At 43.9% G+C, this 27,784-nt stretch overlaps 1 protein-coding gene across 1 annotated transcript in view; it reads right to left on the bottom strand.

The window, feature by feature from the left end:
- OBI1 (ORC ubiquitin ligase 1) overlaps positions 1-26,715 on the bottom strand; it is a 29,056-nt gene extending 2,341 nt beyond the window's left edge. The window contains exons 1-5 of the mRNA XM_075727733.1: positions 26,644-26,715; positions 15,048-15,183; positions 13,975-14,066; positions 12,082-12,330; positions 8,722-8,810 (exon numbers count right to left, since the gene is read on the bottom strand). Of these exons, the coding sequence (XP_075583848.1) occupies positions 8,722-8,810; positions 12,082-12,330; positions 13,975-14,066; positions 15,048-15,183; positions 26,644-26,715 (638 nt within the window). The remainder of the gene's footprint in view (positions 1-8,721; positions 8,811-12,081; positions 12,331-13,974; positions 14,067-15,047; positions 15,184-26,643) is intronic.
- Positions 26,716-27,784: the final 1,069 nt, after the last annotated feature.

Here is a 27,784-nt window from a genome sequence, read left to right as displayed (position 1 = left end):
ACCAGGGAATTCCCTGCTCCATCCGAGGCTTTCAATTTATGGAAAGAAAAAAACAATTAAAGTTCTGGTATTTTTAGGAAGGAGGGAAGGACCTGCAGCCACCCTGCAACTCTGACACAGAAGGTTTTATATCACAAAGAAATGACAATTCTGTAGATGGGCTTACACTAACCTCCGCTTTCCATCTTGCAGCTCCGTGTTACAGCACAAGTTTATATTCACTCTTCCACCACAAACACTGCCTGGAATTTCCACCTTGTTTCTTTGTCTGTCTGTCTGTCTGTCCCTCCTTCGGCATCTTTCAGAGTCACAGGGAATTCCCATTCCATTTTTCCCATTCCATCCCCTCACCCCTTTGCAAAATGCTCCCACTGCAACCCTTAGACCAGTGAGGTCTGAAGGTGGTACATCTGTGGTCTGTGAGTATGCTGGCAAAACATCCATGAATCTGTGCATGCATTTCCAGCAAAGAACTGAACAGTATTTTGTTTTTTCTATTTCTGAGCCCAAAGCAGTAGGAAACTGCTCTATGCTGACAACTGCAATACAGTTAAGTGGGCAGCTGGGGAAAGGAATAAGGGGTATCACAAGCCCCAAACAAGCTGGGCACGAGCGACGAGATCTACTGACATATCATAGAATCATAGAATCGTTTAGGTTGGAAAAGACCTTTAAGATTTCACCATTCAACTGCTTCTGCATATTTAAAGGACTTCAAAGATTCTGGTGTAGATGGTTCAGCGGTGGGGAAGATTCACACAACAGTCTAAGTCGGTTCTTTCGCAGAACTGCTACTAGACCACTTTTTAGATCAGATCAGATCAGATCAGCCTAAGCTCCATATGGGTTTGGTATGTGCCACTCACTACTTTGTAGACACGAAACGGCAAGGTAGTAGTTTTCTATTGAGATAGGAATGTTCACTTAGTAAGACTTTTTTTCCTCTAAAAGAAGCTGGCTGGATTGGAACTCTACTAAGGCAAGGACACCCCCGCCCCCCCATCCCTTACCTCTACCCAATTACCTTTGTCTCCATAAAAATGGAGACAGACCATTTTGCATTTGCTTACTCTATGGGTAACAACTTTTCTCAATTGATTACAGCGGTTTCTCCATTTCTGGTTACATGCAAGAGCGAAATGGGAGAAAAGGTGCACAAGACTTCCTCCCTCTCCCCTATGAAATTAGATAAAAGCAGAATCACAGACAGCTCAGGAACGTTTCAACTATATTTTCAGTTGAAGGGGGTTACAATGAAATAAGCATCCTCACATACAACACATTTTGGCTTATTCCCTCCTTCAGTAAAAGGAACACAGATTTTGGTTTAAAATACTGAAGGAGCCACTGCAGCACAGCAGGACCCAAGCAAAACCCTTCCTGTTTCCTAGGGTGATTCAAAAGTATTTATTTTGCCTTTCTCTAACAGACCTGTTCACACAACCTTACAGGAGCAAACCTTACGCTGCTTAATAGAGGATATAAAAATCATGCAAAAATACAACTTAGCTTAATAGCCAAGCGAGAGATGGGGAAAAATGCTTATGTAAAATAAGCAAGATTTTCTGGGGTCTGCTGTAACAGACACTTTGACATAAAAATTAAACGTGTTTACATTTATATGCATACCTGGCAATTCCATTTTAATGGAAGAATGGTGTAATATGTTTATTTAATGCAAATAGCATTAGTGACAGCCTGAGATTTGCTTATGAGGAAGAAGCACTGTATTCTCAAGTGCAACTTCTATAACAAGTGTCCTCAGGTTAAAAAAACCCACAGTATGTTGTTCAAAGCCAAACAGCATCACTAATATGTTAATTGTTGTAGAGGGATGTGCTTATGAATTTTGGTTTTCAGAAATGGAGCATCTGACATGCTGCCTACAAACAGTTACTTCTGCAGTTAAGCACCAGAACAGCAGTTGCTTTCTGTTCCTGCTTTCAGACTTGCATGCATTTATTTCCCAAATTTTCAAGTACATGGATTTTTAAGACACCCATATTGCAATGCACATACTTAAACCAATTACTCCAGACCAGAGCATGACGTAGGTGTTTTAGTGACTGATCTGGCAGGTCAGCAGCAGACAGTTTAAAAGACATACATATTTTGGTTAGAGAAACCAGAACCTTCACCATCTCCCCAAACCAAAGCACTCTCCTAAGAGATCTCCTCTTCTTTTCCCTTCAGATGTACAGCGAGCTGTGCCATAGCCAAAAAGTTACGGTCTGACGATAATAATAACAGAATGCAGTACAGTTATGTGAAAATAAAATTTGGCCTGACACTCCAGATAAATTATTTTTCCTGAAGTATTTTAACCGTTTCACACTTGGTAACAATTCGATACATTCTTCAGTGGAAGTTATTCAGTATACATGTGGCAAAGAGCACTTTTCATATCCTCACGTATGGACAAAGTCTTTTCAGTGTTAGCGCCTTGTTCTTTAGTTGTATCACTTAAACAATGATTTCAGATCTCACTGCATTTGTTTCAAGTACATCCTCTCTATAGAAAACTGAAAGCCCAGAGAAACTAGTGGTCACTCAGAAAGTGAATAGAAAGACATTTCAGGTGGTATTTGGATCCTTCAACACAGACACCTAGTGACATTTTAGATGGCTTAAGGTCTTTTACAGGACTGCTGGCCTCCAGCTATCACTCTGGAAGGATGCAGGTCTCCTATAGGTCCTGCATCACAGCTGCCAGCCCCAGACAGGTGTAATGCTATAGTGTCTGAGGTAACACTGGATGTCTAGATGAGCACTTGAACCCCATATTTCAGGACCTTTCCTCAGTTACAGTCCTCCTTCTTGTCCCAGCATTATTCTAACTTGACACCAATCAGAAAGCTGCAGTCAGCTCTCATCTACAGTGAGCAAGAAGAACTAACATTATAGCTATAATGTTTGAGTAACCCTCTTTCACATTATTCCACAACTGCTCCCTCAGTTATGTTTGAGTACTCCTGAAGCTGTCCATTTAGAAACTGTTTGGGAAGTTTAATAGTCTCTCACCCACAAGAGAACAAATTTCTTCAGCTGTTTTTTCTTCTTATCTATCAGTTCTGCAAATTCAACTTACGTTTTATTTTCACACAGTGACCACTGCCAGTAACAGGTCTGTCTGGTTGAGCCCTTAACTCGTATCAACTCAGTTTAAAACCACACAACCTCATAAAAACATTTCTCTTCATGGACAGTAAGCAGCTGCAGCAAATAGTTTTCCTGTATAACCATTTACTGAAGACTGGGGCTGCAAGGATGCCATGGAAGATCTCTCCAGTTCTAATGACCTGATGGCCCAGACTGGGGACTGCCCTGCAGCTCAGATACATGAGCATGATCCATCCTCCAAAGAAAACAAAGGGCGAGAAGTGGGAAATGACAATGTACAGTCAGTCAAGGCTTGTCAAAGTTCAAGATCAGGGCAATGCCACAGTGCACAACCAAACCCAGTCACATCATTTAGATACACATTTTCACTTGGGTTCTGCAGTTAGGTGGGAAAAAAAGGTAGGAAATCCAAGAACAAAACAGCTGAAAGCCCTGCTAGTTTCCACAGTCCTTTTGTGATATCATGTAGGAGATGCAGCTGCGTGAGAACCGGTTCTGCAATCATCCTCTACACCAACTATGAAAGGTGATCTGCAGCAACATCTTAACAATATCCCAGGTTATATACAATTGCCTTAAAAGTGTGTCATATTTGCATAGGCATTTTTAAGAAGGAAAAACAGTTACTGTTAGATGGGAGCCTTTTCCTAGCAAGCAAGAAAAAAAAAAAAAAAGTCAAGAGATATACCTCAAGCATGTTGCTCTATTTAAGATCTGAAGCCAGTAACGGAATTTGGTTCCACTGAAGAAAAAGTCCTGGGTATAGCCTACTACTGCTTTCCATTCTGCAAGCCAGGCTGGCTGACAGAAGAAAGTCAACAACTCCCTTCTTGAAGGAAGTAGTAGAAACACTTGCTATAGCTCATTTTCTAAGCTTGTAAAAGAACAAGTTATTTTCAATATAAGCATATACTGGGCAGTAAATCCCCCTCCATTGTACAGTTCACAGAACACAAACCAATCTGAAGACACATGGCCTTCCTCATGAAATCTCTCCTGAGCAGCAGGGAAATCCACCTCCTTCACATCACATGAGAAAGACTAAGATTTACTGTTTGTTGGATGAGTGTAGAGCAGCAGGATTTGAACAGAAGACCAGCCAGGATACGTTCTTTAAAAAGAACTTTCCCTTTAACTTAGGGAATTGGGTGAATTCAGACAAATGTGCAAAGCGTCTCCAAGCATTTTAACATGTTTCAGTGAAACAGCACTGGTCTTCCATGTAGTAAAACCAGATTATACCCAAGGTCGGTAAACAGCATAAGCTGGAAAGAATTACTTCAGAATTACTAGAAAAAAACCACCAGAAAACCCACAAAACCAAGCAGTGAGATCTGAACGTCCTCACCCATCTGCTTAAGGTTTAGATCTTCATGCCTGGAGCGAGTGCTTCCTCAAGGTTTAATGTATGACTCAAGAACTCAAAGTTGTTTTGAAGGCCACTAAATAGCATTTTCTCCTATTTACTTTTAAAGCCACACTGCAGCTGGTCTTTGAAGATGGCCACTCCTCTGCAACAAGAAGCTTGTGGGGAGGTGAGAAAGAAGTCCAGTTTTCTATCAAGGAAGATAGCAGCATCTTACCCTCTGCACCCTGGACACACGTTACTAGAAGCCTATTTGTAGGCTCACTGAAATGCAGACTGAATTAAATAGTCTGGCATGAGTGGGAATATTTGAGTTACATAAAAACTGAATGCTCTACAGAATGACCTAGAAAGTCAACAGCCTTAGATTTCCGTGTACAGGTACCTGAAGTCACAAATCTAAACAGCAGAACTGGAGAAAGGGAAAAAAAAAAACCAACCCAAAACAACAATAAAACAACTCACAAAACCAGAGAAAAGAGATAACTCAACAATTTTATGCATGTTACAGATAGTTTTTCAGACTGGGATTTTAACTGGCAGAAGAAATTAAATATTTAGGGAAAAGACTCCTAGGAAGCCTAGAAGTCTGGTTCAAGCTAATTTGAATCTAACCATTCATAAAATACACTATACCCTGGAGTAGATGGACTTGCTAGTTATTTTCCTTCAGGTAAAAAGCAAACATCCCTTTGCCAAAAATGCTTTTAGATCCACTGTGCCTTGCCAATAGACCTAACAGTTTTCTATTTTAAGTAGAGCTGGAAGTAATAGGGCTTTATCACCCTGCAAAACTTAAGTTTTAGAAGTTTTCCTATTCTGTATCAGGAAAATGGAATTCACTGAAAATTCCTCAGGAGAAAGAGCAAACAAAGAGCAAGCAACAACCACCAAACACCCAGTCTGACTTGCCTGAGAGATGGAAGACTAATACAGGTCTTCGGTAGGAATCAGAGCAAGAAACTTACCTCTATTTGCTTTTCAGACCTATGTTCCAACTATATGATGGTATGGTATTCTGGTGAAGCTCTATTCTCAAAAATGTTTCATGAAAAAAAAAAACCCTGATCAATCAACATAATCAATTAAAAATTGTGTAAAAATCCCTAACATGGCTGCAATATCAATTTTATTGACATACATGACATTTTTCAGCAGGTTTTAATGGCTATGAACAAGGAAAAAACAACTCAAGACTATGATAAAAGGAAAGTTTTTTATTGACCACTGAAGAAGGCTAATTATATTTTTCCTGTGATGTCAGAGTTAGAGTCTGTGCTACGATGGGATCATTCACCTGCCACCAGTGTTTCCTTTGCTATAAAGCAAAGGCTACTAAAATAGTTTAGGCTGTGATATTTAGCTCCAGTGTCATTATGCACAAAATGAACTACATTTGGGATAAGGGGACTGAATGCTGACAAATCCTTTCAAAAATAATTTGATACAAGTTATAGTTAGTTATCTCGCCAGTTGTTTAAGTGTGAATCCATACCTGACCATCTGAAGCTAAGAAATGTATGACAAATTAAACAATGGTGGTGATACTGAATTACGAAGATCCAATACGGTAGCTATTTTAAATTGCACTAGAGAGCCATTCAGAAACTTTTCCCAAAAATTACCTTCTAAACAATTCTGAATAAAGTACACTGAAACAACTGTACTGGCAAATCAGTGTACCTGCACAGGAAAGTTTAATTATAGCGACATTGTCGGGCTCTGATGCTTATGTCTTCAATTCTGATTTCATAAGCAAGATAAGAAAACAGCTATTGCAACCCCTGTCCAGTGTGTGAAGCCTAGTTAAAAGACCTTTCAGATATTATCAAAGTTTGCCGTCGGAACTGGAAGAACATTTTTAAAATGTCCTGATGTTAGGTCTCGTCTAGATATTGACCAGACTAATGACTACAAGGGTGAAAGTTAATTTATAATATCTGCTAACAACACTATGACAGGAAAGACTTCCTACCACCTGAAGGACGTGACTGGAATTAAAAAAAAATGGTTTCAAGTTTGACAAGTGCCTCAAAACATCAACCTGAAGAAAGCCAATAAATGGGTAAAGTCCCACACTTTGGAAGGGGACATTAGCAGCACAAATGCAAAATGAGGTAGGAAGGTAACTTTCTAAGCAGCCATTTAGCAGAACTGGTACTGACCATTTGTGCTGTAAGTGCCAGGTAAAAGGAAGCAACAAAAAGGGTATTGCAAGATATCAATATAAGATGTTGTAGCAAGACACAAGACCGTTTTTCTGCTCTACTTAGTGCTACTGAAGCTTCATTTGGAATCTAGTCCCCAGTTCTAAGCATTACTGCTTCAGAAAACCATAGACACTGGAGACACCTGAGAGTACGGCAAAACCAAACAAATCAGAAGTTTATTTTTCCTCTTAAGTCACACTTTTCTAGAAGAATTAGACAAATTCAGCCTAGAAGACATGACTAGGACTGAATGGGTACAGGTAGAGCGAATCAAAATTGCTAAATTTAAGATGTGGGAGGGTTTCTTCCAGGACAATTTTTTCCTTGCATATACTTAAATTCTTGTAGTACACCACTGGGCTCAACGTAAAACCAAAGATAGCAGAGGCAGGGTACAGACACGCCACTGTCTACACTCCTGAAGTGTTTGAACTGTTCCTGGCACAGTTTAAGCCTGATACAACTCGTGTGCTTAATTCCCATGCACAGTTCTCGAGTTAGCATAGGCCAAAGATCATTCCCATTCCCAACACTCAGATAGGACATAACTATTTGTTCTGGAGACTAAAAAAAAAGTTTAATAGTAGAGACATGGACAGGCCAATCTAGCTGGCATCTGGGTTGCAAAACGGACCTTGACGCTGTCCAATTTCTAATAACATTTGCCTATATCTGTGCCTCTAAAGAAGAAAGTGACCGGCTATTGTTTTAGGCCACACTGGCAAAACATGGGAAAATAATCAGCTTACAACAAAGACTAGTTCTTCACACACATGCCTCCTCTGATATCTAATTTTTCTGACCAACAGGATGGTAAAGTGTGCACAAGCTAGAAGAAACGGAGATCCTCTCCACTGGGGAGTTTACCTGACATCAGTAAAGTAAAATCAAGTTAGACGATCTGGTGTCTTCTAGCTCTTCTTTTCAAGGATTTATTTAGTTACATCTATTTACTTTTCAAGTTTGCCATCCTTGCCAACTCACTCTCGAATCTTACGGGAAAAGATATTCCATGCCATTAAAGTCCTCTCCATTGCCAAGCCCGTAAACAGGGCTCTATCTCCCTTATTAGGGGATTTCAGGGCAGAATGTACTTTTATGCATTTAACAGCATAGCACAAGGATCATGCATCTTCTTTCCTGTGGTCTTGAATGACAAGCAGTCTGGCAAGCAAGCTCTCTATAAGGATGAATTTCATCTTCCAGCAAGTGAGTTGTGAACTAGAACAAAATCCAGAGAGCTCTCTTCACACATTCCAGAGGTACCCCTCAACCCTTTCCTCAAAAGCACTGTATAAACCTTTGGCCGATGCTGCTCTTAGCTTTCTCAGTTCTAAACCAATGAGAGAAAGGAACAAAACTTTAAAAACATGAACATGTTACTTCACAAAGTACTTTCAAGGAGAGGTACCTTAGCACACAGCTGTAATCAGTATGGCAAAGTTTCTGCTTTTTGAGGTCATTGTCATTTACGTTTTAGCTGCTTAAGACAGAGTATTAAACACAGGTGTCACTTCTGGGAATGATGTTCTCATGCTGCAGAAGCTCGATTCTACATATCTTGCCCATACACAAAGCTGTCAGGGACTTTCCTTGAATAGGGAGCCTAAGTCCACAGAACAAACCCTGAAGGCAGCAAAAGGAAGAACAAAACAAAACAAATACAAACAACCAGAACCTCTGCACTCAGTAACAGACCTTCTACTTTGACCATATACCAGATTTAGAAATTTCCCAATAACAATATAAGTTAACTGTAGAATTCAACTAATAAATCCAGCCCTTCAACATTGGCCAGGTAATGCAAAGAATAGCACCTGTAGTCATGTCATATTCCTTCACTGTAGACTTGCTGCTATTCTGTAAGTTGCATTTCTCACCCAAGTCTATGAGGATAAAAATTCCAAAGTCTACCTGGAGACACATATGCAACGCCATGTACACCACCACCATTTTAGGTTAAAGTTGTGCAACAGTTAAACAGTCTATAAATAAAATATGGTAGCTTTTAAAATATTCACATACTTTTGGGGTGATCGACTATCAACTTCAGCTTTTAGACGCAAATTCTCTCTTAAAAGGCTATTGTTTTCCATGCTCAGTTTCTTATTTGCCTAAGGAAAAGAAAAGGAAAAAAATAAGTATACAGTAAAACAGAAATGACTTCTAATATTTATAGGACAAGCTGTTTCTCCTTTTTAAAGAGACAGAACTAGAAATGTGAAGGCAGGAAACAGCCTTCAGACAGGGACACCACTTAAAAATCACCATGGGAAATGGCTTGCAAAACTGAATAGCGAACAGACATTTTTTATTTATATACCCAAAATACATCGCAAGTGTCCTATCTAGGGAAATAAACACAGCTATGTTAGTTAGTACAGAAAGTCATTAAGGAGATGTACTAATGGCAATTCCATGTTTTTTTTTTTTCCACATGACTAAATACGTTAAGTACATTAACATTACAATGTGCAGGTATCAGCAAAACTAATGTTGAACAGCTTCCTCCATTCCAAATTAGAGTAAGACTACTTTAGGTTTCTTTGGCTTGTTGTTTTTAAAGCATAGTTATCCTATGGATGTAAATCCATTACAACAAGCTATTTGCAGTCTTTCTTCACTTTCTTCCAGGATGTTGTGATTAAGACTCCTTATTCACAACCCTTACTCCTTGAATAGAGGTCAATTCCTTCTTCTCAGTTCAGTGGACACCCTTGTTAACAAGATACTTCATATAAAGAGAAGTTTTCCTGCTGCCGTGTTTCAGAACAATGAATGCCACCATCCTAACAAGTAGAAAATACTCTTTGCACTTCATAGTCTGCCCAGTCTCCGTATGCTGAAAACAGCAGCACCAGTCCAAGACTCGTAATTCACGGCCTCAATTAGATGACGCTTTCACTGCATAATAAAAGTATGATCTAGAGTTAGAACCAAAGAAGGAGCTATGCAACTGGGCTCTGGAGTGAAATGTACTTTTTCAGAAGCATCAAACATTGCAAGAAGAGAGGCAGAAGACTCTAAATGCTTATACAAATATCCCCAGCAACGCCTCCAGGTGAAGCTAAGACAGTGTGGGGTAGGGGGAATGGAGCAGAAAAGAAAAAAACCAACCACCACCACCACCCCCCAAACACTAGAATATTCCTAGGGGCAGAAAGAGTAAATGGAGACTTATGGTAAAAAAGGAATGGGAAGGGTGAGCCCAGGGCTTGGGTGCCTGAGTGTCAACTATTTGGTATTTGAACAATAAAAGGACAAAACACTACCCCGAAAGCAAGAACCCAGGACACCTCACTTCCAAAGGAGTATCAAACCATTTGAAAACATGGCCAAGACCCTTCTCTCTTTCCAGAGACACAGTTCCCCCAGCCACACAATAAAATAGGAAATTGCATGACTTGCGCAGAGTTGGTAGGTAGGGCATCCACCTGGCACATGGCAAAGCAGGACTGAACCTCTTTGGTGTCCTTCTTCCAGAGAGTGCTCTACCCTCCAAGGCAGTAATCTGCAAGGGATCCCCACTTGCAGCACAACATCTGGATTAATGAGTAAATGTAACTGCATTATTAATGAGTGTACTTTGTCCAGTACTTCTACTACTGGGTTTGTATCACCACTTCCATACTTGTTATGACTCCACTCAAAGTCATAATGAGTGACTCTTTGGGAGTCTTTGCTCTAGGACATTAAATGATAAAGGTGGCTGCTATTTCCCGACTCAGTCTGGTTTTAAAAGAAACTGATGGCAACCACATTTTCTGAGGCACCCTGTCTCTCTGGGAAGTGAAGGGTGGTTGAAGCTTCTGGGTCAGGTACTTTAGGGGTAAGAAGGTTTCTGGTGTACATGGGAAAAAGGTCTTCCTGTTCAGACTGGGGCTGGTCAGTGCATGCTCAGAAATGAAACAAAGTCCAAAAGAAGAGCCAAGTGATTGTAGGTACTTCTGGAATTGAACAGCTGTTGAACAGGGAACAGATGGGAAGAGAGTGCCTGGATCACAGTTTAAGACTTGCTCCCTAAAACCCATCTAAACCGCTATTCATATCTAACCTTTAACCAAATTCAGAGACTCCATAAACTTAAAAGCCTTTTCTTGCTAAGGCTGAAGTTATACTGAAAAAAACCCAAACATACTCTTCCCTCAGTGCCTCCTATATTCTTCTTTTTACTTACCTAGGCAAAAAGTTAAAAACCTTAGTCACCACAAAAAAAAAAAGAGGCAGTACAGTTTAACTTTACGGGGGGGGGAACCCCAATCCCAAAATTAGGCAGACAAGAACTCCTTGCTGCAAATCCCATTTTGCCAACTACAAGTGACTCTGAAGCTCCTGAGATACTCTTAGGAGGGCAGAAGATGTGTCCCAGACTGTAAAGTTGAAGTCTGAGTCTAGCCAAGCTATTGAAAAAGCTAATTTTGGAAACTCAGTTTATTCCTTTTAGTGTTTATCATGCAGTCCAATCAGGGCCACAATTTGCTTTAGACTACACAGAGGCAAATCTAGTAGTGCCCCATGAACAACAACAGAATGGCAGAAGAGTATAACGTGGGCCTCTGTAGCACAGGAAAAGCATAAACACTATTAATGCTTACAAAGGAAAAAAAAATGTCCTAAACACATAACGTTTTGATTTTGCAGGAGGCAACCCAGGATCATTAATAGAAGAAATAAAGGAAGCATTTTGCATAAATGCAAGTCCCGTTCTTTCCACCTTGCCTTTCAAATTAATCTTGAAATTTCACTCTTCTTCAATGTTTGAGGTGATCCTCCTTGTGCCCACTGGTAGACTTTGCAAAGTATTTTTATTTAGATGTATTTTCGCATGACTATCTCCTGCACCCCTTCTTCTGCAATATCAAGATGTATAAAAAAGCCGCAGGTTTCCAGTAAAGGATCTTCTGGTCATAAAATGCTGAAGCTTGTCTATTTTCGGTCAAAGGGTCAAGTTACTCTGTCTCAGCAAATTGCACCAAAAATATCGGCTAATGGGGAGGGCAACAGTGCAAAATCTGCCTCAGCCAACTGTACTGTGTTTGGCCAGTGAATGCTGTAAAATAGATATATTGTATAGATTATTGCAAGCCTGAAAAATCTGGTCATCAATACTGGTGACAAGTGCTGCTATAATCCAATTACCCAGTCATACAGTGACAGAGGAGTTGAAGAAGAGTCACATAGAAGACTCACTAGAACAAGCAATAACATCTGACACTTGCAAAGGCTATATGGAAATACTATGATACACCAACAGTCACTGGAATTCAATTTTTTCCTCTTTCTTCTGGATCTATGAAGTATCCAGAGGTCATGCTAGCTCTCACTCCCATTTAACTAACATGAAACAGTTACACTACAAGATAGATGAAGAAATGTATTTATTACCTCCTTTAACTTTTCCATGTTATCCATCACTTTTTCATATATATAATTTGCAGCTTTCAGCTTTTTGCTCCATTCCTCTGGGGTTTCGGGGCCACTGGTACTTGCTTCATCTGCTGACTGGCTAGTTTCCTCATTTTGGCAAGACAAAGCTGATGCTGTAGGATCCAGAAGAGATTTCAGCTGTGTCTGTAAACTGAGATTTTTACCTCTCAGATCTTCCACTTCTTTTTGCAGGGATTCTATTTCATCCTAAAGGTGTCAGAAATTCACAGGAATTAAAATAATGCATGAGATTAATTAAATAATACTGGCAAGTTCCCACAGCACTTTAGAAACATGGGTTCTCTGGCAAGCCCAGATGCATGCCTTCACTTACACATATATCCAAGTATGCTTATGTATTGTGCTCTAGGCAGGATTTTAATCAACCTGCACACTCAAGCATAGAGAAGGTTTTAGTGAAGGGAATCCCTAGACTACATAAAGGACCCTGAACAAACTGGCGGGCAGACCAGAAGCTTCAAAGCATGCAACAACATGAATCTATTATTAGGGCACTCTGTTGGAGGATTTCCTGTATCAAGAGTGTTCTTAAGGTCGTCCGCTGCTGAGTCACTTGCTGTTATTTGAGAATGTTTCTCTCATATCATTCTGAAACATCACATGTTCAGATGCTGAAAGTCTCGAGATTCAAAATGGATGGAACACTGCCTGGAAGAGGCTGCTCCAGCTAAACAGAAGTAGCAACATCTTAGGAAAGACTCTCAAAATGCAAAGAACAAAGCTCTTAGATGTACCGGTCTGAAGCCACAGAGAAGCAAAAGCCTTCAAAAGCCTCTTGTTAAAAGGATAAAAGAAATAATTTATCCTGAAAACGTGTCTTCTACACTGCTCACCAACTTGAGTTGCTCAAGGTCAGATTACTAAAGGAGGTCATATATGGCATTTACATAAATCCAAGGCATATTTGCAAGAATAATCAAGCTTTTCCTCCTTGCCACCCCTGCCCCGACCATGAGAACAGCCATTTTAAATTTAGCTTTTTTGAAGAGATTTATGTTATCCTATGCCTGTGTGATTTTGGAGTTGATTCAATAGAAAGGCAGGAAACCTCCTTTTCCTGACTCCTCCTTTCATAGAGGATGAAAGAAGCTGAGCTACAGGCAAGCTTGTCATAAAAGAGAGCCCTTACTTCCCCAGTGTTAAGGATATATAGAGGATCCGTTTCCTTTCTCTCATTCTCCTCCCTGAGACAGGTTTCCCTGCAACATATGCGATGTCGTCTCACTGCTGCTACTAAGGAAACAACAGCTGAGAAAACAAACTAAGCATATTCCTTATTAACACCTTTTCACCTTGTTCCTAAGAGAATATTTTTCCAGCAGGAGAGTGGAGATAAACTTCCAAGCATTCACTCACTTTCAGAAAACAATAAAGCAACAATGATAAAAATTAGTCTATGCCATAAGGTTACAGCGGGCAATATTCTTTAAGAAGGAATTTAGTCTCCCTGAGCAACAGGGAATTACTTCAGAAAATGTTTGCATTTGTATCAAAGACAAAACAAAAGCCCCCAACACCCAATATGCACCCTCCCATACCACCTGGGGGTGGAATTCCCCACCAAATTATGGAATTGGGTGTACTTGGCTACCTGTAGCATAGAAAGAACGTCACCATGACTTCAGTGGGATCACTTCAAGCACCAGCAAATGCTCTCTTGTAACCTCAGCCAGAAGGTGGGATTTTAATGCAGCTGAGTTTCATGTAGATTCAGTGTAAACCTTCACTCAAATTAAAAACAATGGGACTCAAAGCAAAAGGACCAGTTGTATGCAGTAATTTAACAGTTGCAGTTCATCTGGAAAGTCACAACACTCCCCACGTCCTTACCTCATATTCTTTGTGGAGCAATTCAAGCCTTGTTTTACGTAGGTGTTTTCTGACTGTTGGACTAAATATAGTATCACTTTCACTCGTTCCTCCTAAAGCAGCACAGGATGAAAGAAACACTAATATTGTTTCTTTTTCAGTCAACTCAATACTAGTAATCCACTTTACAGAGTTTTTCATATAAAAAATACATCTAATATCAGACCAATCTACTACCATGGGAAATGTAAAGTCCTTTCATTTTCAGAACAGGTTAAACAGGAGTATCTATTAGTGATGCTTAGAAGTCAAAATCCTGCCTCACAGCAGGAAGACAACTTCTGAATTTTTAAACTTTGTATTTTCCTTGACAGAATCCTATCTTATTTAAGACCATGCTATTAAAACAGAGCTAAGGCTGGGGGGCGGGGGGGAAACACGCATAGTACAAGACAGTATAAGTTTCTAAAGTGAGATTGTTCAGATATATTTTTCTTTCAGAACTAAATAGCAGAGCTGACATTTTATGTCAAATAAAGATTGCAGTATTTCCTAGCTCTGGGGAAGTTCAGATCCTCATTCAAGTGTTGTAGCTTTGACTTACTTCTGTGCTAAGAGACATTTTCTTAAAAATAAAGCAAAAGGGAGGAAATGGTGAATAAAACAAAACAAACAAAAAAAAAAAAAGAAAAAAGACCACATACTCATTCAAGATTCTGGATTTAAGCACACTGTTTCTCAGCTAAATGCTACTGTCTTAAGCCAACAGGTTGCAATGCATAGGTAGAGTACTTCAAGCAAGATGCATTTTTTCCAGTTAAAGGCACCATCCAACCAAGATTTAAAAACCAATCATTAGAGCCACGGGGTGCTTGCTGCCTTTGAATAATCTAACCATTAATACACACATCATCTTCAGAATTTTTACCTCATAGTTATCATGTATGCTTCCAGAAAGAGTTAAAGTCAGATCTTCCTTAGATGCTGGTAAAAAAACCACAGAGGAAAAAATACCCAGGCATCTTTGGACTCAAAAGAATCTCCTCCAGCAGTAAACACCAGTTAGTTATTTCAAAGCCTAAAGTTGTCCTTACCTATAATTTCCTTGCAAGGATTTTCAGGCGTGATGGGAATCCTGCAAGCTGGACACTGATTATTGTTCTTCAGCCACACTTCAATACAAATGGAACAGAAGACATGGTTGTTGACACAGATGACAGGGTGACGGACCTTTAGTATTGGGGTGGCGGGGCGGGGGGAAGGAAGCAAAACAAACAGAAAGACACTATGAATACTCTCTTTCAGCTCTTTCAGGTAACGGACTATGAAAATACACTACTCCATCTCCCAGTGCAAGTCTGGTCTTGCAGGAAAGAGACACTTGTTTCACAGGGCTGGCTAGGAGTGACCTCCTGACTCACAACACCAAACACTATTATTGAAGGCACCAAAGCTATAACCATTTTTGCAAAACTAAGGTCCTTGATTCCAAGAGCTCATTAATACATAGTGTGGCAGGCACCCTTCCTTCACCCCACAACCTCCAAGAATTGCAGGCAACCACTCCAGTGAAATGCATTCACCTCCCTAGGTAGAAGGAGACCAAACGATACGCATTAACTGATTTCCAAAAGTGAGGGAATGAGGGATTGCTCCTGGCAACAACCAACACTTTGCCCTGGAAGAGGTGTCACTGAAACGGATAGCGTTACAGATTAACTCTAGCCTGCACATAATCAGCTTCATGGAAATCAGCCTTAAAAAGGATAAGGGCCAAACCCACAGAGCAGAAACATGAGCCAGCAATCACTAATTCAAGCCTCCTGCTAGATATGCATTGCTACTAAATAAGTCATTACCCAAGAATGGGGCAGCTAACTGAAGGATTAAATATTCCAATCAGACACAGATCCTTTCACAAAGCTTTCCCTCCCCTTCCAAAACAGCAGGGTAAACAAACTTTTAGAAAATATTAATGACAACGTATTATTCTCTCTTTAACTCTTTATTCTCCTTAACTACAAACCCTGTTTGAAAGCTAAGTGTGCACAGAAGAACCAAACATGATACGGAAGAAAAAGACCTTCCCCTATATCTATGCCTTACTGCAGCTTCTGTTACAGCTTACTGTAATACAAACTCTCAAATCTCTTAAGACTTAACAGTACTATCTGTGTTAGGGGTCTTAGAAAGAATTACTTCTTTTTGCTCAAGAAATGTGTTTTGAGACACAGAAGTAGCAGTGCCTATTACTTCAGAGTCTACTGTGTTGCACTTAAAACCCAAGTTCAAGAGAATTTTTCAATTTTAAAAGAAGTCCTCATCATGCCCAAGATCTTCCTCTTTCATTCTATTAGTAAAGTAGCCAAACTAAAAAGGAAAAATGAAACATTGGCAGGGAGGAGAGAGCAACTGGAAGGACAGCCAAAAATCACTTCGGAAAACAGATTAAATGTGTCCTGTAGTAATCACACCCATACAATTGGTGTTGCACAGGCTAAAACCCAAGTGTTTTACCACTGAAATACACATGGATCTGAATTAAGGCTCAGATCTGTCAGCTGCTTCTCCAATTTACCATCTATGACTGTCACATTACAGGATTCACAGTACCCTTAAAACCTCCAATATGACAGTCTGGGAAGCCAAATGATTTATCTATACACAAACAGAAACTCAAGTTATTGAAGGTGTGACTACAGAGACACTAAGCGATTTATCCAAGTGTCTGCACAGTTTCAGCTCCAATTAAGGAGGCTTTTTTGTGATTAATGCAAGCATTAGCACACCAATGCTTTGGAAACGTTTAAATATTACAATTTCAATTATTAAAAAAAAAAAACCCAACTTGTTATTTACTGCTTTTCTTTACCAGAAAAAGAGCTCCCTCCAGCTTTCCCACCAGCAGCTACAAGGAAAAAACCCAACTTCTTCTCTGGCCGTATTTCTTTCTTCCTCAGAAGCAGTCTGAGAATAGTTATATGGATGGTGACGATACAATACAAGAGCAGAATAACATAAAATAATCCAAACAGCAAAAGACATTTCAGGAGTGCAGGTCTGCCCCCCGGGAAGCAAGAGACCCTCAGTTACCCCAAACCTGACATGGAAGCACACTTCTCGCAAGTGAATGATTACTCCATATCTCTAGCAAAATAGTAAGTCACATTTATTACCCTCCAGGGTACAGTGCTTCTGATTTACACACCTTTACAAGTTTCATTTCAGGCCTGAGGTTTATACTTCTGTTGGCTCAGGATCCACACAAAGCAATCCACGCGACAACAGCGGAAGCCGCTATTGAAATGTCACACAATGGCTGGGGGTGCCGCTGCCCTTCACCGAGTCCCTGAACCACCTGAACCACCGACTGTGACAAGCCTGGGGCAGGGGCAGGGCGATCACAACATACTCATTACTAAAAAAGCATTTCACTTGAATTACAGCACAGTTTCAGTTCCTTAATCGACCACAATGTCTAGAAAGACTACAGCTTATTTAGGAAGGCTTCATCAGCTAGGTGATCTTGAGCAACTTCCTAATTCTTCCCCCACACATAATGCAATTCCCATGCAGATCAAAATCAAATCCTGTACACATCTATGTCACTTTGAACACACTTTTGGACCTACAAGCAGCTTTAACGGAGGAACAGGCATGCGGAAAAGCAGGCACGCTGGTACCAGTGAATGCATCCCCAGACATCCTAGAGGGGGTTTCAACACACACAGAATCACATGCCTGAGCCCAAGCAAACTGTCAACACCAAAACCAACAGGAGAGACCTTCAGTCATTCTAGGATGAGTAAACCTAACAGCCTGTTGTGGTTTAACCCCAGCTGGCAACTAAGCACCACACAGCCACTGGCTCACTCCTCATCCCATGCCCCTGGTGGGATGGGGTAGAGAATCGGATGAGTAAAAGTGAGAAAACTCATCGGTTGAGATAATAACAGTTTAATAACTGAAACAAAGTATAATAATAATAAATATCCAAAGCAAGTGATGCATGATGCAACTGCTCACCACCTGCTGACCGATGCCCAGCCATTCTCCGAGCAGCAGTCACTGCCCGCCCGGCCAACTCCCCCCAGTTTATACACTGAACAAGACATCATACAGTATGGAATAGCCCTTTGGCCCGGCTGGGCCAGCTGTCCTGCTTGTGCCCCCTCCCAGCTTCTTGTGCTGAGCAGAGCACTGGCAGAGCATGGGAAGCTGAAAAGTCCTTGGCTCAGCGTAAGCACTACTTAGCAACAACTAAAACATCAGTGTGTTATCAACATTATTCTCATACTAAATCCAAAACACAACACTATACCAGCTATTAGGAAGAAAATTAACTCTATCCCAACCAAAACCAAGACAGTATCCACCCCTTGTTCTATCCTACCTACATCATGCTCAAGTCCCACACCTTCCAATACATTTCAATTAATCACCACCACTTTTCCTGTCTTTTGATATATACACACAGATATCACTCTCTTAGTCTACGGGCCATCCCTCTAAAATGTCTGTTGAGTTCATTTAGTCCGTGACTTTGGGCTCCATCTGTCATAACAGTCCTTCAGGGCAGGACAGATGGCGTGTGGTGTTGGACTATTGCATGCTGAAGCCAGTTCTGGTTCCATTATCGCCGCGCTTGTCCGGTTCTATCATCGCTGCACTTTGCTCAGTTTCATCAAAGTTAATTCTTCATTAATCTAGGTGATTCTTACTCTAACACCATTGATATGGCACATAGCAACCACAGAAGTCATTATATAGTAAGTAATGTCATACAATTTAATTCATTGGCTATTTTCACCCAAAATCAAATCCCCTTGAGGTACACATTGGACTTCCCCATTCCGCATCACCCACCAAGTGTACTCAGGTCCTTGAGCAAAAGAAATCCCACAAATGGGTTTGCCTTTGCCTGAGGCAGGAATAACCCAGACTGCCTTCCCCAACATATTTTTTAGGTGCACTAGAGGGACTTTATCTCCTTCTACAGTACATAAAAATTTCGATTGGGCATGGCCAGCTCAATTGGTGGATCCCCTAGTGTTGACTAATGAGGTGGCCTTTGCTAAACGTGTATCCCAATGTTTGAATGTCCCACCACCCATTGCTCTCAGGGTAGTCTTTGTCCATTGCGTCGTTCGATTTTCCCGGAGGCTGGTGCATGATAGGGGATGTGATACACCCACTCAATGCTGTGCTCTTTGGCCCAGGTGTCTATGAGGTTGTTTTGGAAGTGAGTCTTGTTGTCTGACTCGATTCTTCCTGGGGTGCCATGTCACCATAGCACTTGCTTTTCAAGGCCCAGGATAGTGTGGCGGTGGCACAGGGCATGGGATATGTTTCCAGCCAGCCGGTGGTTGCTTCCACCATTGTAAGCACATGGCGCTTGCCTTGGCGGGTTTGTGGGAGTGTGATATAATCAATCTGCCAGGCCTCCCCATATTTCAGCCATTGTCCTCCATACCACAGAGGCTTTAACTACTTGGCCTGTTTGACTGCAGCGCATGTTTCACATTCATGGATAACCTGTGCAATAGTGTCCATAGTCAAGTCCACCCCTCGGTCACGAGCCCATCTATACGTTGCATCCCTTCCTTGATGGCCTGAGGCGTCATGGGCCCACCGAGCTATAAATAATTCACCCTTATGTTGCCAGTCCAGATCTACCTGAGCCACTTCAATCTTAGCAGCCTGATCTACCTGATGGTTGTTTTGATGTTCTTCAGTGGCCTGACTCCAGGGTATGTGAGCATCTACGTGACGTACTTTTACAACCAGGTTCTCTACCCGGGCAGTGATATCTTGCCATAATGTGGCAGCCCAGATGGGTTTGCCTCTGCACTGCCAGTTGCTCTGATTCCATTGCTGCAATAACCCCCACAGGGCATTTGCCACCATCCATGAGTCAGTATAGAGATAAAGGACTGGCCACTTTTCTCTTTCAGCAATACCTAAAGCCAACTAGATGGCGTTCACCGCTGCAAACTGACTCCATTCCCCTTCTCCTTCAGCAGTTTCTGCGACCTGTTGTACAGGACTCCATACAGCAGCCTTCCACTTCCAGTGCTTTCCCACAAGATGACAGGACCCATCAGTGAACAGGGCATACCGCTTCTCTTTTTCTGGCAGTTTATTATACAGTGGGGCCTCTTCACCATGTAGCACCTCCTGCTCTGGCAATACTCCAAAATCTTTGCCTTCTGGCCAGTCCATCATCACTTCCAAGATTCCTGGACGACTGGGGTTTCCTATTTGAGCCTGTTGTGTGATCAATGTGACCCACTTACTCCATGTAGCATCAGCTGCATGATGGGTAGAGGGAACCTTCCCTTTGAACATCCAGCCCAGCACCGGCAGTCGGGGTGCCAGCAGGAGCTGTGCTTCAGTACCAACCACTTCCAAAACAGCTCGAACCCCTTCATATGCTGCCAATATCTCTGTCTGAGTTGGAGTGTAGTGGGCTGCGGATCCTCTGTATCCCCAACTCCAAAACCCTAGGGGTCAACCTGAGGTCTCCCTTGGTGCTTTCTGCCAGAGGCTCCAGGTAGGGCCATTCTCCCTGGCTGAGGTGTAGAGCACATTTTTTACATCCTGCCCTGCCTGGACTGGCCCAAGGGCTAACTGCATGAACTATCTCCTGTTTAATTTGTTCAAAGGCTTGTTGTTGCTCAGGGCCCCACTTGAAATCCTTCTTCCAGGTCACCTGGTAAAGAGGGCTTACGATCAGACTGTAATCTGGAATATGCATTCTCCAAAAAACCACAAAGCCTAAGAAAGCTTGTGTTTCCTTTCTGCTAGTTGGTGGGGACATAGCTGTTATTTTGTTGATCACATCCACTGGGATCTCATGACGTCCATCTTCCCATTTTATGCCTAAAAACTGGATCTCCTGTGCAGGTCCCTTGACCTTACTCTGTTTCATGGCAAAAGTGCCCTTCAGGAGGATTTGGACTATTTTCTCCCCTTTCTCAAAAACAACTTCTGCTGTGTTGCCCCATACAATGATGTCATCAATGTATTGCAGGTGTTCCAGAGCTTCACCCTGTTCCAGTGCAGTCTGGATCAGTCCATGGCAATTGGTATGGCTGTGTATCCACCTCTGGGGCAGTCAATTCCAGGTGTACTGGACACCCTTCCAAGTGAAAGCAAACTGGGGTCTGCACTCTGCTGCCAAAGGGATTGAAAAAAAATGCATTAGCGATATCAGTTGTGGCATACCGCTTGGCTGCCTTTGACTCCAATTTGTATTGAAGTTCTAGCATGTCCAGCACAGCAGCACTCAGTGGTGGCATGACTTCGTTCAGACCACAACAGTCTACTGTTAGCCTCCACTCTCCGTCAGACTTTTGCACTGGCCATATGGGACTGTTAAAGGGTGAGCGAGTCTTGCTGATCATTCCTTGGCTCTCCAGTCAACGAATCAGCTTATGGATGGGGAACCAGGGAGTCTCTGTTGGTGCGATATTGCCAACGGTGCACTGTTGTGGCAGCAATTGCTACCTGCTGTTCTTCGACCCTCAGCACCCCACCACACAAGGGTCCTTCGAGAGACTGGGCAAGGTAGACAGCTGTTTAATTTCCACCACCTCCAAGGCAGCTATACCAAAAGCCCACCGGTAACCTTTTGGGTCCTTGAAATACTCTCTCCTCAGGCAGTCTATGCCAAGGATGCACGGAGCGTCTGGGCCAGTCACAACGGGGTGCTTTTGCCACTCATTCCCAGTTAGGTTCACTTCAGCCTCCAATACAGTTAGCTGTTGGGATCCCCCTGTCACTCCAGAAATACAGATGGGTTCTGTCCCTTTATAACTTGATGGCATTAGGGTACACTGTGCACCAGTGTCCACTAGAGCCTTATACTCCTGTGGGTCTGATGTTCCAGGCGATTGAATCCACACAGTCCAGTAAACCCGGTTGTCCCTTTCCTCCACCTGGCTGGAGGCAGGGCCCCTCTCATCCTAGTCATAGTATTTGTTAGTCACTTCTTGTAAATATGAATCAGAGGTCTCTGCATTAAGATCGGAAATAAAATCAGTCCTTCTACTCTGTCTGGGGAACTGCCCACTGGAAACCGGACCAGAATTTTCCTGGAAGAACTCCCTTTTGTGATTGTTTTTCCTTGCAACTCACGTACCTGTGCCTCTAGGGTCAAGGCAGATTTTCCATCCCACTTCCTCATGTCCTCTCTCTCCATGGTCATGCAGGTAAAACCACAGGGTGGCCCGTGGTCTGTACCCTCTATATCCTCTCTCTTGAGCAGAGGGATGCTTACTCCTGAGATACTGGTCCATACAGGTGAGGAGTAGGACATACCCTCTTTGAGTTGCTGGACCTTCCGGGACATTTTCTCCACAGCTGAGATGAGGGAAGAAGAGAGACTTTCTTCGTATTGCTGGAATTGGCCAGCCAGTTCATCCACTGTCTGTTCCCCTCCATCTTTCCAGATCGTTACTGCCAATGAGTTGGCATATGACGATGGTGCGCTGCATACAAACTTCCGCCACATGGGTCGTGTGCACCTGACTTCATCTGGATCTTTGGATAACTGCTCATTGTCCAGGTCACCATAAATCACTTCCAGCACAGCTAATTCCCTCAGGTACTGGATACCTCTCTCCATGGTGGTCCACTTGCCTGGGTGACATATAACATCTTCCTTGAAGTGATACCTTTCCTTCATGCCTGAGAGGAGTTGCCTCCAGAGGCTGAGGGTTTGTGCCCCTTTTCCAATCACTTTGTCAATGCCCCCTTCCCTAGAAAGGGATCCCAGCTGCTTGGCTTCCTTACCTGCTAATTCCAGGCTACTGGCCCCGTTATCCCAGCATCAGAGCAGCCAGGTGACGATGTGCTCGCCTGGATGACGACTGAAATATTTTCGCCTATCTTGCAGCTCACTCAGCGATAGGGATCGGGTGGTTACCATCTCGTTTATGGGTTATGCCTTTTCTTCCTCCTGTTCTCGTGATGGCCCTGGTTCACCTTCATCCCTTACTAAATGAGCTGCGTTTCTTGTGTATTTCTTCTTGTGTACACAGGTGACTGATACTGGCATGGGCTGGTTCTCTGGTTCAGCTGCAGTCCCTGCTGCTGTAGCTGGAGTAGCCGCAGTGCCTGTCGTTTTGTCGTCAGATCCAGAGACCTTCTCTTCCCCTTGAGGATTCTGAATAGTGTTGAACAGGGCTCGGTAGGCAAGGGCCAGGCCCCAGCACATTGCAGTGATTTGTGTCTCTCTGGAGTTGCCAGGGTGACAACATACTTCTTCAAAATAATTTACTAGTTTTTCAGGATTCTGCACTTGTTCAGGGTGAAGTTCCAAAACACCGGAGGTGCCTACCGTCCTAGGTACTTGCCCATACTATCGCACATACCCTGCCATTCATAACTTTCCAGCCTTGGGGCAGATCTCTGGATGATATTCTTAAACTGCTTATTAACCTTAGGCAAATCAAAACAATATTCCCAAGAAATACCAATAAAAGTATCTTAACCACCCAAGGATGTTCAAGATACTGAAGAGTTATTGTAATGAAGGAGGAAACATCGTAGAAGAAGGTAGCGAAGGTGCCATTCTGTATTTCCTCCACAAAAACCTCTCAGAGGAAGAGTTATAATTCCTAATTGTCTCCATGCAGTGGTACCCGAAGTACAGTAATGGCTTCAGTACAAAGACCAAATACCAAATTAAGCTCAAGGCCAGTGTTTTAATAACAAATCTCCCAGGCAAAACATCACTAATTACTGCAGAGCACAGCAAACTGCAAAAACCAACACCAATCTTTAACATGTACAGCAAAAAATGAGCATGGTGGAGATCAGATAAACCAATACTGAGAACAAATGAATCAATATTGTGACGGGCAACTGTTAACACACAAATTCCTTAATACGCTCTGGTTAATCTGTTACTATCTCAAACCCTTCGTGCCCCATGTTGGGTGCCAAAAAGGACTGTCATGGCTTGACCTCAGCCAGCAACTAAGCACCACACAGCTGCTCACTCACTACCCCCCTGCAATCCCTGGTGAGATGGAGGAGAGAATCTGAAGAGTAAAAGTGAGAAAACACGTGGGTTGAGACAAGAACAGTTTAATAATTGAAATAAAATTGATAATAATAATAATTTAAAAAAGAATATACAAAGCAAGCGATGCATGTTGCAATTGCTCACCACCTGCTGATTGACACCCAGCCAGGCCAGGGAGCAGTGATCACTGTTCGGGGACAACATCCCCCAGCTTATACACTGAGCATGACATTGTATGGTATGGAGTATCCCTTTGGCTGGTTTGGGTCAGCTATCCTGGCTATTCTCCCTCCTAGCTTCTTGTGCACCTCCTCGCTGGCAGAGCATGGGAAGCTGAAAATGTCCTTGACTTAGTGTAAAAACTACTTAGCAACAACTAAAACATCAGTGTGTTATCAACATTCTTCTCATACTAAATCCAAAACACAACACTATACCAGCTACTAGGAAGAAAATTAACTCTATCCCAGCCAAAACCAGAACACGTCCTCATGCAGATGGCTGCTGATCTACTTACTAATTATGAATACAGATATGTTAGAAGATAGCTCAGACTGTGTTAAAAGAACATTCAGGCAACAAACACGAAATTTATCCAAACAATTAACTCTTATTATAAATTGTTATTTGCACATCTTGCCAATATAGTGTTCACAGTAACAAAATGGGCTAACGTACCCCTTCCGCCCCTGCCCCCCCAGGATTTCTGCTTCATTAAAAACAATGAGTGGTTGACATTATTGAATTAATTTCTCTTCAATACCTCTTTTTATCCCCTTACCATTATGCACAGTGAATAGTTTCCATTTTACAGCCAGTCTTTTGTAAATTTTGCAGAGATAGCAAGAGGTACATTCTCATTGTAGGGTGGGCCTTCTACTCAATTTGAAGCATATGCTACAAACCACAGAAGTATTAGAATATGTCAACCCTCCATGACACTTTCTGCTCCACCCTAGAAGATAGGACAACACCATCAAGACTTTTCCCTTAATTTAAACTAATTAACTTTTTCTTCCTCTAACCTTACTCTCGAAAAGAGAAGAGCTTTTTCTGATGAAGTTTTTCAATGAAGTTCCAAATTGGAGACAAAGATATGTATTAGAAAAGACAGCCAGAGCTGTCAACTTTGGCAAAATTTAAACAGCTTCACACATCTAAAAAGGAAAGCATTCAAACCTTCATTAGAGATATCACCAGTAGCTTCACTTATATAATATTACCTCAATGCAAGATACCAAGTAAGAGAGTGCGGAAATCTCTTCCAGTACTAACTCAGGAACATCAGTTCCTAACCAACTCCAGAAAAGAAGCGGAATTATGAAACAGTGGCTTGAAATAACCCAGTGGCTTTACAGCAAAATATGAGTGAATACCTAATGAATTTATCAAGTGTTTAGATTACAAAGTCACTAGGATCAGCTTCAAATAGCAAATACATTGTCAGTTTGATTTCACTCTCCTCTTTTTCAAGAGTATCCACTCTGCATTACAGACAGCAAATTTGTGTTCTCCCCCATTTTCACTAAACAGATAAATAGAAAAGGAGAAGACCACAGCCAAGAAGCTTTGCTCAGCTTCCACAGAAAAGCCAAGAAATGAGTAAACACGGTTGCTAAAAGCATCACTCTCTGTCAGTTAAGAGAGCTGAGAAAAGGGAGATGTCTGACTACTTTCACTACCCTAGCTACACCTACTTTAAACATCAAATGTTCCTATTCTTTTGTTACCACTCTGGTAGAAAAGATCTTGTAGTAAAGGCCACGTGAGGTAGAAAGAAACTGGACAGTAAATGCCAGAGTACAAACATAAAAGGTTGTTTCTTCCCTTGTAATTACTATTGTGATTTAAGAGGTTTGTTTTGTTTTGGAGAGTAACGAAACAAGAGAAAAAGAGCGGTGGGGAATGAGCAAAGAATTTGAGAAGCAATTAGTGACAGCTATGAAATTAGCTCCGGGGTTTCTAGAGAAGAACGGACTAGCAAGAGCCCTCTGCTTCCCCAGGGAGAAGAGAAAGGGTCAGAAAGCGGAAACAGAAACTTTTCCTCCAGACTACTGCAGTTTTGCTTAATACTTTCTAAATCCACTTGGTTATACACCCCCTCTTTGTCTTCGCTTGTCCTCTGCCACACAGCACCGCGCTCAAACACACATTTAACCTAGTATTTTAAAACACCGTAGCTCCTGCAGACACCAGAAGAAAAAAAACCCTCAACACCTTCCCCCTGGGAGCCACGCACCCACGTTTCGGCGCGGGGGCGACCGGTGCCTGGGGGGCTGGGGCCGCCAGACCCCTCCAACATCCCCCGGGAGGCCCCCGCCGCCATGGCGCACGGTTCCCACCACCCCAACGGGGGCAGCAAACCTCGCCCGCAGCCGGGACGACCCCCCCACGGGGGACGGGATCCCCTCCTCCCCGAGGCGGGACCCCCCACCACCCCGAGGAGAAGGGACCCCCCCCCAACTTTCTTCCCAGCGCGGAGCCGCAGGCCCTTAAAAGAGACAAAAGCCGGCGGGGTCAGGGCTGCGGGCCACGGCGGGGCCCCCCGAGCAGCCGCCGGCCGGAGCGGGCCGGACGCCCCCCCGCACCCCCGTACCCACCACCGGGCCGCCCGCCGGCGGGGGGGGCGAGGGGAAGGGCAGCGGCGGCGCCGTTACCTTCCCCAGGCAGATGTGGCAGGTGATGGGCAGCGTGAGGGACAGCGTGACGCTCGGCCCGTGCTGCGCCATCGCGGCGGCCCGGCCCGGCCCGGCCCCGCCAGCACGGAAATCCCGCAGGCGGGCGGGCGGGCGGGCGGTAAAGGCGGCGGCGGCGGCAGCGGCCCCCCGCCAGCCCCGCTACGGCAAGCCGGCGAGGCCAAGCCGCCGCCCGGCGGAGGGAAGGCGGTGCGCGCTTTTGCGGCGTTCCCCTGGAGGGCGGGCGGGAGCCGCGGCCCCCTCACGGCTCTGCCCGCCGCCGGCTGCTGCCCCCCTCGCGTCCCCCCGCCTCCCCCCTCGACCCGTCACGGGCAGGCCAGGGCTCGCCGTGCCCGCCGGGCCAAGGCCAGGCCGGGACAGGCCAGGCTAGGCCAGGGCAGGGCTCACCGGCCCGCGGCCCCGAGGAGGTGGCCTAGGGGAGCCCGTGGAGCTTTGGCCTAGGGGAGCCCGCGGAGCTTTGGCCTAGGGGAGCCCGCGGAGCTTTGGCCTAGGGGAGCCCGCGGAGCTCTGGACTAGGGAGCCCACGGAGTTTTGGCCTGGGGAGCCCGCGGAGCTTTGGCCTAGGGGAGCCCGCGGAGCTTTGGCGTGGGGGAGCCCGCGGAGCTTTGGCCTAGGGGAGCCCGCGGAGCTCTGGACTAGGGAGCCCACGGAGTTTTGGCCTGGGGAGCCCGCGGAGCTTTGGCCTAGGGGAGCCCGCGGAGCTTTGGCCTAGGGGAGCCCGCAGAGCTTTGGCCTGGGGAGCCCGCGGAGCTTTGGCCTAGGGGAGCCCGCGGAGTTTTGGCCTGGGGAGCCCGCGGAGCTTTGGCCTAGGGGAGCCCGCGGAGCTTTGGCCTAGGGGAGCCCGCGGAGCTCTGGACTAGGGAGCCCACGGAGTTTTGGCCTGGGGAGCCCGCGGAGCTTTGGCCTGGGGAGCCTGCGGAGCTTTGGCCTAGGGGAGCCCGTGGAGCTTTGGCCTAGGGGAGCCCGCGGAGCTCTGGACTGGGGAGCCCGCGGAGCTTTGGCCTGGGGTCCCCGCGGAGCTTTGGCCTGGGGTCCCCGCGGAGCTTTGGCCTGGGGTCCCCGCGGAGCTTTGGCCTGGGGGAGCCCGCGGAGCTTTGGCCTG

Source organism: Pelecanus crispus, chromosome 1 (genome assembly GCF_030463565.1).
Source record: "Pelecanus crispus isolate bPelCri1 chromosome 1, bPelCri1.pri, whole genome shotgun sequence".
NCBI classification, from domain to species: Eukaryota; Metazoa; Chordata; class Aves; order Pelecaniformes; family Pelecanidae; genus Pelecanus; species Pelecanus crispus.
The sequence above is the reverse complement of the archived record's forward strand: the minus strand, read 5'-3'. Positions and strand labels throughout refer to the sequence as shown.